Source organism: Gavialis gangeticus, unplaced genomic scaffold, assembly GCF_001723915.1.
Source record: "Gavialis gangeticus isolate Ggan-Ray unplaced genomic scaffold, GavGan_comp1, whole genome shotgun sequence".
In the NCBI taxonomy this organism is placed as follows: domain Eukaryota; kingdom Metazoa; phylum Chordata; order Crocodylia; family Gavialidae; genus Gavialis; species Gavialis gangeticus.
The window spans coordinates 42,869,258-42,885,187 of NW_017729032.1; the positions used below are offsets into that span (position 1 = coordinate 42,869,258).

Below are 15,930 nucleotides of genomic sequence, written 5' to 3' on the forward strand. Positions count from 1 at the left end.
TATTTTTGCTTCCATGAGGGACTGTGGCTCCTGTCTGTCAAATCCAGATTAGGAAAGGTCACGGCCGATGCACATGGCTGCTGAAAAAACAAATATAAAATATTTTCTCCTGAAGCTTAGGAATTAAATCCTACAATCAAGCCTTATGTGCTTGGTTTACAACAAGCCCATACTGAGAAGCACAGGTAGGAACAATCATAAAACCAATAATGAAGTTCATGACACTTATGCACTAAAAATATGGAGAAGGTAGGGGAGACGCTGAAAGTATTTTAACCTTAACAAAGGGATCTAACAGACAAAAAACACCAAACTTTTGAAAAATTGTTCCACAATAAATTTTATAAGACACAGCGGAAGAACTTCAGCTTTGTATATCATGTAATTAAAACATGTACAATAAGAGCAAAATAATAGGAATGTAGGTTTGTATTCATTTCCAGAAAAGATTCATTTACAATGTACTGAGAGTAAATAAATCTGGCAACACAATTACTTCTGAACAAATATACTTCAAGTTACTGCAGTCAACTTCAGTACTTCAGCTGTCAACAGCCAAGTCACGTTCTGTAGCCATGACACTTGATTTACAACATGTGTAACAGCCCACAGATGGTAAGATGCACAAAGCATGTACATAAGATAAAATGTTACAAAAACACTTGTCAAAATAAAATATATAAGCAGGTCATCCCTAATATTTACAACAAATAGTCTTAAATTAGATAGCACTCAGAAGGCAACTCCCACATACAAATGCCACAGGCGTAGGAAAAACAGAAAGGCAGCCAATGAAAGGTACAGTATTTGTTATGGCTAAGAACCTTTGGCTCCAAAACTCTAATTCTAAGCTATGATCATTTTAAAAAAGAATTAAACATGTAATAGTAGAGTGTGCTACCTTTAATCTTCTTTACTATATTTGACTGTCATATATTAGTATAAAATTTAGCATGGCAAAAGCCACTTGTAAAACAGTCTTATTATTTTAATCAAAGATTTTGATCAAACCTCCAAGTCAGATGAAACTATTGTTTGGTGTTATCCTAACTTATGGAAAACATTGGACAAAGATTATACTTTACTGACTTTTCATGCATTAAAGTCTGAGGTTATCTGCTCAATAGGCAATAAGAAATGCTCTTGTCAGACTGAGCTTTACTTTAAATCAGGCACAGTGATGTACTTAGTGATGACCCTAAAACATGATAAAATAACTTAATCTCACAAAAATGAGAGGAAAGTAATATCCACTGAATTCTGATTTGTGTGTTGCTATGCAAATAAAAAGTTGTTTCTTCATCAGAGGTATGACAGCAACTTGAGATTCAGTTCAAGGGAAGTTTTGATAAAGCAGTTAACCATTGCATTAAATTAATAGTTGCTTCCTCTAAACTCTACAATCATTTGGGTCTTCTTGGTTAATATTTGCTTTGACTGGTGGATAACATTGTTGTGTTTTAATTTAACTATGATTTGTTAAAAGAAAAAAAAACTGCAACGGAATCTACATTTGGTCTGTTTTGTTATATTTCACCAAACTTCCTGCCAAGTCAGCACATTCCTAAACCACATATAAATAAATGAGCTAATAAAATGCACTCAAACATGTCATATTGGTCTTTGTCATTTGGTGGAAGATTAGACTGCAAAGAAAGATACATAAAAGATGGCAACAAAACCACTTCTCTATGTAAGGTACCATGCATAAAACTGTCCTGAGTAATCTATGTGACAAAATACTTCGTTTTTCATCTTCTTGAAATGAATTAAATTCTTTTGCAGAAGGGAACTTGGCGCATGCAAAAACACAGTCATGCCATACTATTCATTCCCAAGGTAAAGGCACCAGCACTGCAGTGCAGGAAGAACTTTTGTGGGTACTGACATGTCAGTAAATCCATCTAGAAACCTATTTTGCTTCCATAAACTGCCACAGGAACCAGCTTCTTGGTGTGGAGTAGATTTTATCTTTGACAAATACACAATCACAGATGGTTCTTACAAATTCTTCAGAATTATCCCACATGGCATAGAAACCTGGGTTGAGTGCAGTGTTGTCCAAACTCTTAGGTTTTTCTTGTATCTAGAGCAATTTTTTCAGTGTGAAGTGGTGTCTTCTAATACATCTGTATACCCACTACATTTATACAACTTTCATTTTTATATATGTACTTGACAACTGACCAGAAAAAGGGCACCTAGAAACACAACAGAGCTAGCCATTTTGGGGGAGGGACAAGCTTCTGTGCCTTCATTTGAAAATGTATTTCTTACATTTTCATAAAGCATTCAGAGTTATTGTTAAAAATATCTGACAGGAGAAAGCTTGTTTTGAACACTGAAAGGAAAACAGCCCAGATAACTGTATCAACAACTTTCTTGCACAGTCTTTAAGATGAATAATTAATAAAAAGAAATCATCAGTAAATAATTCAATTTTCAAATATTTCAGGCTGTTCTTCAATGATCAATATGAGAAAGTAGAAGAAATAAGGTTCACCACACAGCAAATAATTCAGACGAGTATCACCAAACTTCACAGTTACAATGCTGAGCTATGTACACAAGGCATTTCAAAAGGTACAATTTTCAAAAACCATCTCTTTTAAAATTAAAACCACTTGTTAGTAAAAAGCTTGTACATATGTCCATCTAAAATTGAGGTGGATGTGTTCTTTAAATACATTTATTGACAAACATGTACTGGTATACATCTTCATTAAGGTCTTTTATACTTTTAGAAGCTGCCACACACTTATTAAATCAAGCAACCGTCAAATGTCTGGGCTATAGAATACTGGCTCTAAATAAAAATGCAGAGGGTAACAACAGAGCGGCGAACAAACAAATATTTAAAATAAGGGTTTTTTTTAAATGTTTTAAAATGCCCAATCACTAGCCTATTGTTTGTTCATCATTTATTTTTTATCGATTCATGACAAAGCAGGCTATCTATAGTTAAAGAACACTCCTGAATCTACATTTATCATCAAATAATGCCCCTGATTCAGCAGCATAACTTTTGCGAGGGTAACTTTTTTTAAAGAAATCCTTTAAAAATCAATTCTGAAACCTACAGGATATGTTGTCCCCACCATACTTGTTACCAACTCTCATTAACATTGAGAATTTTTAATGAGAAAAAATACCAGTGCTACAAATGTCAAGTCCTGTTTTCTCATAGGGGACTTTTTATATAGGTATTCTTCTAAATCAACTGCATGTCACAAGGAAAACAAAGCAAATCAGAGAAATGCAAACTGGCCAGAGCTGACGTTAGGCAAAATAGGTCCTTCTCTTCCAACAGAAATTGATGGTTTTCAGTCAAAGTCATTTCTGATTTTACCAACTGCTTTTGTCAAAATAGAGGAGTCATCTTTTTAGATGTGAAGAAATAATCCTTCAAAACCCATGGTCACTTGATTGATGTGTAAAAAGCACAGAATCAAAGACTGCTTCAGAAACTTAATAGTTACAGTTCATATATTTTCCAGATGAAACTGTATAAATGAGGAGTTCAGTGTGTGAGAATAATATAACAAAAGCTATCTATAGAGTGCCAGTAGTTTTACACGATTCCTTCACGTTGCATTTTTCCTTGTTCACATTATCAACATTTAAAAAACACTTTCGTTTTTAAACTGAAAACATACAGGCTTATTACACACAAAGAGGAGAGTCTCACAGGATAAGAAGTGTGGGCAAGTACTGAAATAATATCATATACTGAAGTGCAGACATGCAAACAGAATATACGCTAACTGAAAAGAATCAGCCAAAGAAACAGTGGACCCTCCCTCTTCACTCCTCCTATTCAGTTAATGCATAAATCTTTGTAATCTATTTTACATTATATTCTGTTCAGGTTTCCATAGTTGGTAGTAAAAAAAAAAAATCCCCTGCTCCAACCTAAAAAATAATAAGGCCTTGCAGAACTGTCTTCTGCCATTTTGGCAATTTTATAGAAACATGGAAAAAAACAGGAGATCAGTCCATCAAATTCAGCAACCATAGCAAAAGTTAAGCTATGTGGGATTCATTCACCTGATCCCAATTCCTGCTCTGTGCTCCAAAAGGAAGGAGAAAAATCCCCCAAAGGTCCTTGCAAATATGCCCTGAGGGAAAAAAAATGTCCTAACTTAAATTTGGCCATTATTTCAGTGTTAAGAAAACTGAAATGTTAAAATGACCTCAATGATTCTACCATTAATCCAATACAACTAAAAGAAAGATCAAATGCTGCTGCTAGAGACTAGCAGCAATCTGTTTCTGTCACAAAAGGATTTGTTCCTCATTAGCAAGGCTTACTGACAGGTCAGTGTTTACTTCAGAACAACCTCAGTTCTTCATCACGGAAGCTCAGGAACTTCATTTTCCTTCCAGACAAGGGTGGTATTCAGGGCTAAGGGGAGCCGAAGTGTTTCCTTCCAAAACTGAGAATTCACTGAGCTCCAATAAGTTCAGCAACATCCTAAAGATTCTTCTCAGGAAAACATCTCTGCTTCAGCTAATGTCCTTCCAAAGATTTTAGCCCTCTCATTTCTTGAATGGAGTAAATTTATTGATGGTATGCCAGAGAGATGGCTTGCGCTTGGGTTCTGCCAGGGCAAAAACCTGCTGTTGTGGAATGCTGGTAGGCACCGTGATGTGGCGCTGATGAATAGGATGTAAACTCTGGTGTGGAGGTGGCATGGGGCACCCATTATAACTTACTCCTGTAAAAGGGAATGGTTAAGAAAACACGTAAGACAGATGAAAAGCAAACAACCCACAGAACAGACAGAGAATACCAGGGGACAAATCCAGCTTTCAGTCAAGTCAATGAGAATTTTGCACTCTTCAACCCAGGCTGATCAGATCCTACCATATCTGACACTGCAACTTTTCTAGTTTTGTCTTGACTGGGCAAAAACAATCATTCAAGTTAAAAAATGTGTACAGTATTTACAGTTTTATAGTACTGTTTGGAAAATCAGCAGTTTTTTAGAAAGCCTTTCAGCATACGCAGAGGTATTATCCTTTCAGAAAGAAAGGTGGCTAATATAGCACACAGCTATTACCATTGAAAACCTGACTGAATCTTGCCACCTTCATTCATATTTATTTAGATACAAAAATGCTTAAAATGAATACATATATAAGAATCTCTCATAATTTAATATCTTATCAAGATCAAAATTTTGGTATGGTCAATGACTAATCCATTAAAAGACTAGTTATGGCTTTTTCAGCTTCTTAAGGAACAGAACTATTCCTAAATTGGTCTGAATACTGAAAAAGACCCAAAAAAAAAATATCACAGCTTTTCCTCGAAGCTACACAAAATGGACAAAAATTTGTTGCAGATGACAACAAGTCTGCAGATGACACAAAGCCGTTGTGTATCTACTACTCCCCCCACAAGCTTAGTGTCATCTGCAAACTTGCTGAGGTCTTGTTTGTTTGGCAACAGATTTTTGAGACAAAAAGCAATGGCCTCAAGTTGCAGCAAGGGAAGTTTAGGTTAGATACTAGGAAAAACTTTCTTACTAGGAGGGTAGTAAAGCACTGGAATAGGTACCCGGAGAGGCTGAGGAACGTCCATCTTCGAAGTTTTTAAGACCATGCTAGACAAAGCTGTGGATGTGATGAAATGGTTGGGGATAGTCCCAATTTGATCAGGGAGTTGGACTAGATGACCTCCTGAGGTCCCTTCCAACCCTCATTTTTTATGATTCTATGATCTCATCTGACACAGACACCCTATGTACGTACTCATACACAAACTCCTGAACCTCTCTATTCAGTTTCCTCTGTAAGACAATGATAATACTGACTTGCCCATCTGAAGAAAATCATTAGGATTATACAGTAAGTAGTTTACAAAAGGCTCTGAAATTTAAATAAATGCTAAATTATATCTCTTTGGCTTTGTCTCCAAAAAAGATTAGCAAAGTATCATGGAACGATTATGTTGAAATTATATTATTTCCTGTAATCAAAACAATGACACCTGTTTAATTAAAACCTCTTAAATACCCACCTTTAATTTTCCCATGCCTTGACTTTCGGGCATTTTGCATGGCTTGCTTCTTCTGATTTTCTGAAATTTCCATTCCTACATTAAAGGATAAATTAGGGTGTCAGCATTAAAATATTTCATCTGCTCTCTGATGACCAATAATTAAGAAAAGGGCAAAGGAGTAAGTGATACTTCAGTGACTAAGTCATTTTAAGAATAATGAATCTTTATAAAAAAAAAAAAAAAGAAAAGAGAAAAAAGAAACACAGGTCCAAATTTTACTCTATTATACTAGTCTGATTCTAATCCTGCCTCAAGTGTGCTGTGCTTCCTGGAGCTGAAGGGCCAGGACTATAGTATTATCTCCAGGATTCTTTTCTCATTTTCACTGATTTAAATCCAAAGGAGACCTATAAAAGTAAATAAGTCTACATTTGTAAAATATCAGAATTGGCTTTGGTATACACAGGAACATTTCCTATTTCCCTCCTGTATAGGAATGCATGTTATAGATAGGTTGGGAATAAAAGTCTCTGGACTGTGTTAAAATGTTATTAACTTGTAAATAATGTCATCTAGGAAATCATATTCAAAGTGCTCCCTATTTTAATCTGCTGCTATCTAAAGCCTGAAGCATATTATGAATTCTCTCACTTATGAAGATAAATGTCATGACAGCAGATACCTTTCATTACCTCAACCACCAACGGTTTTTTCCAACTATTTTCCTTTGGACCATAAAATCAGTGTTACACTTCCTATGACTACAGTCTCCCTCTATGTCTATATTTTCTGAATCTTTTGTTGCTGACTCTGTTACACTGATGCTATTTTACCAATCTAAGACAATGAAGCATTTTAAATTAAAAACCCAAATGCACTTGCTCATAGGAAAAATTGTGGCCAGTGGGTCTCTCCAAGACAGTGGTTTTTCAATCTTTTTGGACTCAAGGCACACCTCCATAACTTAGGAAACTGAGTGGCACCCAATTTGAAAAACTGATGTATATATTACAGTACTAACTTCCTCACAGAGAGGCTGGGCACTGGGGGTGGGGAATCATCCCAGCAAGGACAAGCCTTAGCCTGTGCTTATCTGTTTCTCTCCTTACAGGATCAGATTCACAGGATCTGGTGGCACCCCAGGGTGCCCCCGATACCCTGACTGAGAATCACTGCTCTCAGATTTGCAAGATCCTGTGCAACACTGACCCTAGCATACAGGTCATACCTTATTTCTTTCCACATTCATCACCAGACATTTCTTCTTCTGCAACTTGTTTTGTGTTGGAACGTAGCAGGCCCCCATGCCTCTGACTGGCTGAGGGGCCCAGTGGCCCCATCCCTTGCCACTAATTGGCTACCGGGGCTGCCTCACCCCTCATTGTTGATTGGGTGTGGCCCCACCCCTCATTGTTGATTGGCTGGAAGGCCCGTCCTTTGTGCAGCCCCACCCCTTGGCATGGATTAGAGAGGGGCAGGGCCACATGACAAGCAGCCCTCACAGTCAATCAGCGGCAGGAGGTGGGGGTGGCAACTACCTTGCCAGCAGCCCTTTGGGCAGACAGGCCCTCCCTTCCCACTTTCCCTGCCCTGCCGAGCTACCACAGCATTCACTGAATTTTGGGGTGAGGTTTCCCACCATGTCGTTGTACTCACCCATTTCTTCGTCTTCCTGCACTCTTCTCCTTTCATTTTCACATGCCTCCATCCACCTTTTCTTATCCTCCTGTTTTTTTGCACAGAAGAAATGAACTTCATCTGTTGCTCTATTTATAATTTTAAAAGCATTCTTCACAGTAATGTTGAAGTCCTTGTCTTTTCCATCCTCAGTATCCACAAGTTCCATCTCATCCATATCAATCCGACCCTTATAGTATAATATGTCCCTTCTCAATAGGTCCTTCTTACAAAACACAAGCTGATGGTCAAAAAGGAAGAAAGTTCTCTGCTGGCTTTTGCCTTGCTTTAACATTTTGGTCAGTTCTCCTGAGTGGATTAGTTCTGAACTTCTGGCTAAAACATCTGGCCCCTAACATCGTCCATGTGAAAAAGAAAGAAATAATATTTTAAAGAGCTCAGCCCATGTTACTAATTAGTAATATTTCTATTGTGCTAATTCTTCTTTATATACATCTCTCTTCTGGAAATAAGATTAGCATTTTGCCACATAACTGAAAAGCTATACTTTCATTTCATTTTTAAAAACTATAAAAATAAAATGTAGAATAAATTAGACAAAATTAATTCTGCTGTCCTTTACACTTGTAGAAATCAGGCATAATGCCATTAAGCATCAATGAAATGTCAGCAAATGCTAATAAAACAATCAAGAAATCAGAATCAGGGCTAGTAACCCCAACCTAAAACAAATTCTCTTTTGCCCTCTTTCACATTTTTTTTGTAATCTCAAAGAGAGGAGTGCAGGTTACAGCTGTCACTGTTTGTAAGTAATAAACGAGATAATCAGTAACAGAGTCATTGCAAAGGAAGCAACTGGACTTTTAACTGAACAATGACCACATGAAACACATGCACCATAAACCCACAGAGAAAGGAACATACCCCAGAGGCCATTTAAGTACACAGTACCCAAATTCCTTTGCTATTAAATCCTTGCAGATTGTAAGGATGAAACCTACCTCCCAGTCAACAATAGAGACCTGCCAACGTGCAATCTTGTCTATGCTTTCCAGTCTTCGCTTACGCTCATTTATCAGGCATGCTACATTCTTCATGGCTTCGTATGCTGCCTTTATATCGTTATAATCACTGTGAAATGTAGGCAAACAAATGCATCCCATACAATGGATATAACACAACCACAGTTTGTAACAGACTGTAAATATATTTCCCTAGCCAGAGCTCTTAACCATGAAGAGAGCCCAAATCTTCACTACCCTGGATCTTATATATACACAAGTCAATGCTACTGTGTTACCCACTTCGCTTAGAAGTATTTTACCACACAAAATGAGTCCTGGCTCCATTAAAATCAATGGTAAATGCCCAATAACTTCAACTGGAGCCAAGGTTTTACCAGTCTTTTGTTTACAGGCATGTTTCCAGGGGGATTAACTTTCTAGAAAGAGATCTCCTTTGTTATTTTTAGATTGTATTTTCCTCTTCTTCCTTCCCAATGGGCACCAGATGGGGATGTGGTCTGATAATAACCACAGCCCTGTGGTAGCATTCCAAATACAGGACTGCTGAGGCATTATACCATGTGACAGCATCTTCCCTGGCTTCTTACAAAAAAGTAAATGAGAAATGGAAGGAAGGCCTGAAGAAGGGGCTGCTGACTGGCTGAACCACTCTTAGTTGAGAATGCTTTAGCAATAAGGGTGCTCTTATGGCTTAAGACATCTTTTTAATCCTCTTACCTGTGCTCGTGAGTAGTATACTTGAGTAATTCTGCAAGCTGAAGAGGGTACTTGCAGATTTTCTGAACTGGTGTTAAAAGAAAACCATCAATAGCAATATCAATCATCTGCTGAAGCAGGCGACAGGCCTCGAAGAAGTGGCGGTATTTGCCTTGTTTCATTAGGTTGGAAAGCTCAACGCAGGCACTGGGATGATTGTTGCAATACTCTGAATAAATGGCAAAACCTTCTTGCTATAAAGGAAACAAATAAAAACTAGCTAAAACACTGGCCTACAAATGACAAAAAGTCCTACAGAAGTTATAAAGCCCTTCTGGTTATCTTAATTGGACATCTTGCAAACTTTGCTTGAAGTGAACAACCACCCATTTGGGAAACACTGGGGAATCTACTTTACAATTACTTAATGTATAGTGGCAATTTTGTATTTTTACTTTTTAAAATAGGGAAAAAACCTAAGTATTTATTTTAAAAAATCATTTTTGGCTCATAATCATAAGGGTTACCCATGAACAAATATTTAGATATATCCCCAAAATCATGATATTCAACCACACTTTAAGGGTACCAACACAGCAGCATAGCAACTGTACCACTAGCAACTTTACCACTATCAGTAGTCTTGGCAGAATTTGGTTTTCCTTGTTTTCACTTTGATGGCTAAAATTGATGTTTATTTTAAGTATTTATTTCAATTTTTATCTATTGAAATTTTACAGGGTTGCATGAGATTAAGGGTGTTTTTTGATTTTTTAATCAATTTAGCACACATGTACCTGTACATGCATGCATGGCAGCAGCTGCAGAAGTTGGGGGCCATGTTAGTAAGACTGTGCTCAGAGTGGGGTTTGGAGGAGCAGGGCTGGTAGCACTCAGAAGCCTGGTGCCACCTGCTCCTTGCTCTGCCGAAGTCTGAGCAAGGACGGGGCCAAACTCCCGCAGATCCCAGCCTGGTGAGACCTCCACAGGAATTTGGCCCCTGTCCCAATCACACAGGGGCTGGGCGGGGCCTACCTCCATGGAAGTTTGGCCCCTGCCCCAGCTGGGACTTGAGCAGAGTGAATGGCTGGTGACTCTGGGTCCCCTGAGGCTACCAGCTCTGGCCCTCCAACCCACCCTGTAGCACAGCCATACCAGCTGGGCCCCCAACTTCTGCAGCAGCTGCTGTGTATGCATGCATGTATGCGTGCACATGCACAGTGGCACCCTGCCCCAGATTTCCTTATCTCCACCCTGGATTTTTTTTAATGTCTCTCTTATGTAAATTTTGATGACTACCAACAGAAATATTTTTCTGTCAGTCTGGGAGCATCACGTGAAATTGATGTTTGTTTATCTATGTCTATCTATAAAAACCAAATCCTGCCAACTATCAAAGAATACAAATACAAATATGAAACTCCTATTTCTGCATCATTCCATAGTTATACATGTGTAGCAAAAGTGCTTCTGCTTTTACCCTGCTGCATCCAGGGTCAAAGTTAAGGCAATTCATCTTATTTGTTGTGTAACTGTCACATCTGTGTGATCCTGTAGAAATACAACAGTTGCTGCATGCTCCTAGCTCTCACCGTTCCATGTTCTGCTTTTAAAGCAGCTACAAATGTACATGTCCATAGCCTAAAAACAGTTTTCTTAAAGCAGCCTTGGAAATTGGAAGTCTCTTGTCGTTTCAGATTTTACAGGCATGAATATATGCCTCCATTCCTACTTTTGTTAATCAACCCTACTCGGTATTTATTTGAGAAATTAGGGGGTTAAGTTTTTTCATTGAGCAACATCAATGAAGATGCTACTATTGAAGATTTAATCTGTGACTTTTGGAAACGGCCCTGTTCCTCTGTGATGATTAAAGTTTTGAAAAAATAAAATGAGTTTACCAAAACAGTAAGAATTCTAAAATATTACTCATGCACAGTATCTCATGTAATCAGCACTAATTAGTGAAGCATATTCTCTTGGTTACTTAACACTCTCTATTTACATTTTGGTTTATTTTATAAGCAAAATGGAATTAACATACATGGTGAAGAAAGCACGACCCTATTTCACTTAAATGAGGCTCCTCTTTGTTGTACTGTTTCTCAAGATCCTTCAAAAACTTTCTTTGGAATTTGTAAATATCTTCAATGTTTCCAAATATCGTGGTTAACTGAGCCGTAGTGAACATTCCGGTATGCTTACGGCACTGGCGAATATATCCCTGGAAAAACAAAAACAAAAAGAGGGGTTTTTTATCCATTTGGAAAAACATGAAAAACTTGAGCAGTATCTTTACTAAACAAGTCACTTGGATTGATATTTCACTTTCTAAAGTAAGAATCTGCTGTCTAAAGACAAGTTCTGATTTCAACTACCTGGGATGCACACATTCAAATTTCAGTCTGGACTGCTACATTACTAATTCTCCTGATCTTAATTCTGTTTCACAGGAGACTAAATTTACCACACAACCAGATGTCAACATTTACAGCAGGGGTGGCCACAAGTGGCATAAGCAGCCTCTGAGTGTGGCCTGCAGGAGACTGGGAAGGGGACAGACAGCACAGCGGCGGATCCGGCAGGCATCAAAGCAGAGCTCCAGATCGGGCTGGGAGTACAAGGTAGGGAGCAGAAAGCAGAGCGGCCAATCAGGCAGGGAAAGGGAATTGAAGCAGCACTTGAGGAAGGTGCAGGGCTAATTGTTGTCATGCCTACCAAAAAACAGTGGCCACCACTGATTTAAAGAATAACTAATACCAATTTCCATCTTGTCTTTACAACAACTGGCCAAGTAGAATTTGTTTAAGCGTCCCATCTATGCAAACAGTTTTGACAAAGTGCCTATCTGTGCTAACCAGACTGTGATCTTACTTGTGCTGATGAAATTGAACCCTGTAATAATTTGCAGTCAGATTTGTCATGTAGGTGCCCCTACTTAAGCACTGCAGCTCCTACAAATTGGGCATTAATAAACTACATAGCCTAATAATGAGGACACTTCCCTAAGAGAACAGGTTCTAATCTACTCCCAGGACTATTCATGCATTTTATATCAGACAGTCATTGCATCTGAAATGGAAACAATCCTGGGAGCTCTCCCCACCCAGATGCATACTCCAATCACTTAGCTACAGAATCAGGCTCTCTCTTGCTTTTTCTCCTTCTGCTACCATGACTCTCCATCATGGATGCCCAGTTACAAATATTCAGCTGAAGAGCAGAGTGTCTGCACCTAGCCTGTTCTATAAGTTGGCAGCTAGGTACTATCCTGAAAGGTGGGAGATTTGGGTTCAAGTTCCTTCAGGCTGAGGGACTAAACCAGAGCTTTCCTTCCTGGCCAAATGCTCTAATGACTGGGTGGTTATACAAAATGTGGAGACAACACCACCACTGCTGTGTTTCGCGTGAAAGTGATCATGGCAGGTGTGCCATATACTGAACTCAGGACTGCCAGTAAGTTAAGACGTCTAATGGATCAGGCATCTGATGGCTAATGAACCAAATCAAATTGATCTGGATTTTATGCTTAGTCTAAAGACCATCTTTGCCACGTCTAGACTGTCGTTCCTGAACACAGCTACTACAAGGTTCAGTCCCACACAGTCAGATTAAGATTTATTAAAAATTGTTCAAGATGCTATTGTATTTAAACACATAGCAAAATCTGTAGCATGGGCAGCACCCTGATGATATTGCCTGGCTGTTATCTAAAAGCCCAACCATTCCATCTACAAGCATTTCTCTTCCTTTGGTTCCCTCTGTACAAGCAGTATAACGGCTCAGTTCAATTAATTTGTGTCAGACTTTAAGCAGATGTGAAAGAATACTCCAACACTGCTTGGATGAACGTCTACTCTGCATTCTGTACCAAGCAGCTGGTACTTTACATAACTAGGAATAAGGGGGTGGGATTCTGCTAATATAAATGGCCTGCTCCTATAGAAGGGCAAATGATCAAAGGCAGTGAGATACATATGGCAGGACAACAAATATTTGCAGTCTGAAGTACTGGAGATAGCTTATGATACACTACACGAAGGGTGGGCAATTATTTTGGGTGGAGGTCTGCTTACTGAGTTTTGGCAAGCCATTGAGGGCCGCATGACAGGCAGCCACGGGCAGAAAAATATTAATTTTCTAAGTTTTTTAGGGGTCCCACGGGCTGAATAGAAGGGCTTGGTGGGCCACATCCGCAGCACATAGGTTTAAGCAGAGTCTGGCAACCATTGGGTATTGTTATAAGTGCCCCTGCCCTCCCAGCACCCACCTGTTATAAGAGGTATGGAGTGACTATACCACAAAACAAGGTGTTACCTTTTTTCCTATTCCTTTGGTATGATTCCCACAAGGGAGGTAATCACTATGCTGTCTTGTCACTGTGGATCAGAGTAATATTTCTGACTCAGCCCTATTTGTGAGCCTACACCAGCCTCACCCTCCTGCTGGCACTGCCTTTATTGATTCACTCTTCTACAGGAAAGTGGAATCACCTTGACCCCAGGGAACACTATTTATTTCACTTGGAAAACATGTGTATAAGCACTTCTCCACTAAATGCACAGGCACTCTGCCTTTTAGAGAACGCTACGGACGTACTGTATTAGCAGTGTTTCAGGATTACTAATTAGTGGGCCAAATCCTGAAAGGTGCTAAGAACCTCCATACATCTGTGTGTGTATTTCTGTATACGAGCAATAAGTGTTTAAAGCCAGGGGTGCGCAAACTACAGCCCATGAGCCGAATCTGGCCTGCCAAGTGATTGTGTCCAGCCCGTGGCAGGTCCCCTCAGCCCTGCCTGGCCCTGGTGCAGGAGGCAGCTCAGGCCATTGCACGTGTGGCTCCTCCTGCTGCCCGTGGGCATGTAGGAGGGCTGGGGCAGCACTGCAGCTGGACTCGCTTTCCAGCAGTCCCTGTAGTGATGGCACCTTGCAGCTGCAACTGTCAGGCACCACCGCGGCCACCAAACCCAGCCCTGCTGTCTGAGCATCCCAGCCTGTTTGCCCCATATAGCATCACATGTGGAAAAGAAAAGAAGCCTAACATTCAGAAGGGATTCTTTTTGTCAATCTACATAATACCCTTCATTTGTAGATTTTGTTAATAAAAAGGTCAGCCCAAACACTCAGTGCATACTAGGGATTAAAAGTATTCACAGTGAAAGCTTCTGTCCCAAGCTTCCTTCATGTAACAACTTTCATGGTCCTTCATGTAACAACCCGTAGGTTCCTGCATGTTGGAACACAGAATATAGTGGGGATGATTTGGAAGGTGACACCAGGAAGCTCTTTGGGTTTGCAGAATTTCACAAGCACACATGGCACCACATGGCTGCAAGCAGCAGCATGAAGCACATGGCAGTTCTAATAAAGATCCAAGTTCCTGCAGTCCAAATTGAGTCACCTTATTATTGCACAGATCTCTGTGCATGAAACACTTCAAGTAAATTCCCACAAAAATGGAGAAGGAAAAACTTAATATTCCTTATAATATAGAAACAGCAGTCAAATGAACAAGGCTTTCTTGACTTGTGCAGAGTGAAGTGCTGTTTTATGAAGATCAATAGAGAAGAGAAGCAGAAGTTCATAGAGAATATTCTGCTAGACCATCTTCGAACTACAGTTCAGAACCTTTTGAAAATATAAAAAAACTCAAGCTTTCACTCATGCAGGACATTTTGTTCCAACTGGGCCTGCAGAATGCTATTTAACTTGAGAGTGTACCTCACAGATATCCTTGAGATGTTTGATATAGACTCGCTCCGTGTTCATTATTTCCTGGATAACATTGGTTCTCATCTGATCCTTGTTTTCAGCAATTTTTTGGCGGTGTTTACTAATGTCTGCATCTTGCTCTTCATCCTGGATGCTACCACAATTCTCTGGAAGCTCTTCCTGATTAACTCGCAGCTGCATTCAGAATAAAAAAGGCAAAAAGAGTATAGCAACATGCTCCAAAAGCAAATGGAGGAGGTTCAAAATATAGAAATACCTACTAACATTAGAAGCAGCAGAATATAAATCTACCTACTATCATGAGAGTGAGTGCCACTGGGCTGGGCAGGCTCCTGCTTGCTTCCATGTGCAGCTTTCCGCTGGAGTGCTGGAAGCCCCATGTAGAGGCATGGAGCCCGCCCAGCCTGATGGTGCATGGCTCCCAGTCTGTGCAACATTGGCCCGGGCCAGCCTGCTCTGTGCATCCATGTGGGGCTTCCAGCACCCCAGCAGGAAGCCGTACATAGAGGCATGGAGCCCACCCAGCCTGCTCCTACAGTGTTGAGATCTGTACAGGCCAGCATGGAGCTAGTCTAGTCTGGTTTGAAGGTGCATGCTAGTGGGCCAGGCTGGCTCCATGCCAGCACACGCAGGCCCTGGGACTCAGACAGAGGTGCGCGCTGCCACGGACTCTGCCTGCCACGGACATAATTGCCCCAAAGGCCTGCTGCCTGCTGGTGCTGAGCTGCTAGTGGTGGGGGCTGTGCACAACACACCCCACAGCCGTCCACAAACCCCCACACCCACCCATTCCCCTTTACAGCACTTCCCACAAACCCCACATACTCCC

At 40.0% G+C, this 15,930-nt stretch overlaps 1 protein-coding gene across 5 annotated transcripts in view; it reads right to left on the bottom strand.

The window, feature by feature from the left end:
- Positions 1–322: 322 nt before the first annotated feature.
- Positions 323–15,930, bottom strand: part of SPATA13 (spermatogenesis associated 13) — a 171,102-nt gene continuing 155,494 nt past the window's right edge. For all 5 annotated transcript variants that reach the window (XM_019524487.1, XM_019524486.1, XM_019524489.1 and 2 more), the window contains 7 exons: positions 15,090–15,275; positions 11,411–11,590; positions 9,388–9,620; positions 8,647–8,776; positions 7,664–8,036; positions 6,026–6,100; positions 323–4,718 (listed from right to left, as the gene is read on the bottom strand). In XM_019524487.1, the coding sequence (XP_019380032.1) occupies positions 4,540–4,718; positions 6,026–6,100; positions 7,664–8,036; positions 8,647–8,776; positions 9,388–9,620; positions 11,411–11,590; positions 15,090–15,275 (1,356 nt within the window). In that variant the 3' untranslated portion in view covers positions 323–4,539. The remainder of the gene's footprint in view (positions 4,719–6,025; positions 6,101–7,663; positions 8,037–8,646; positions 8,777–9,387; positions 9,621–11,410; positions 11,591–15,089; positions 15,276–15,930) is intronic.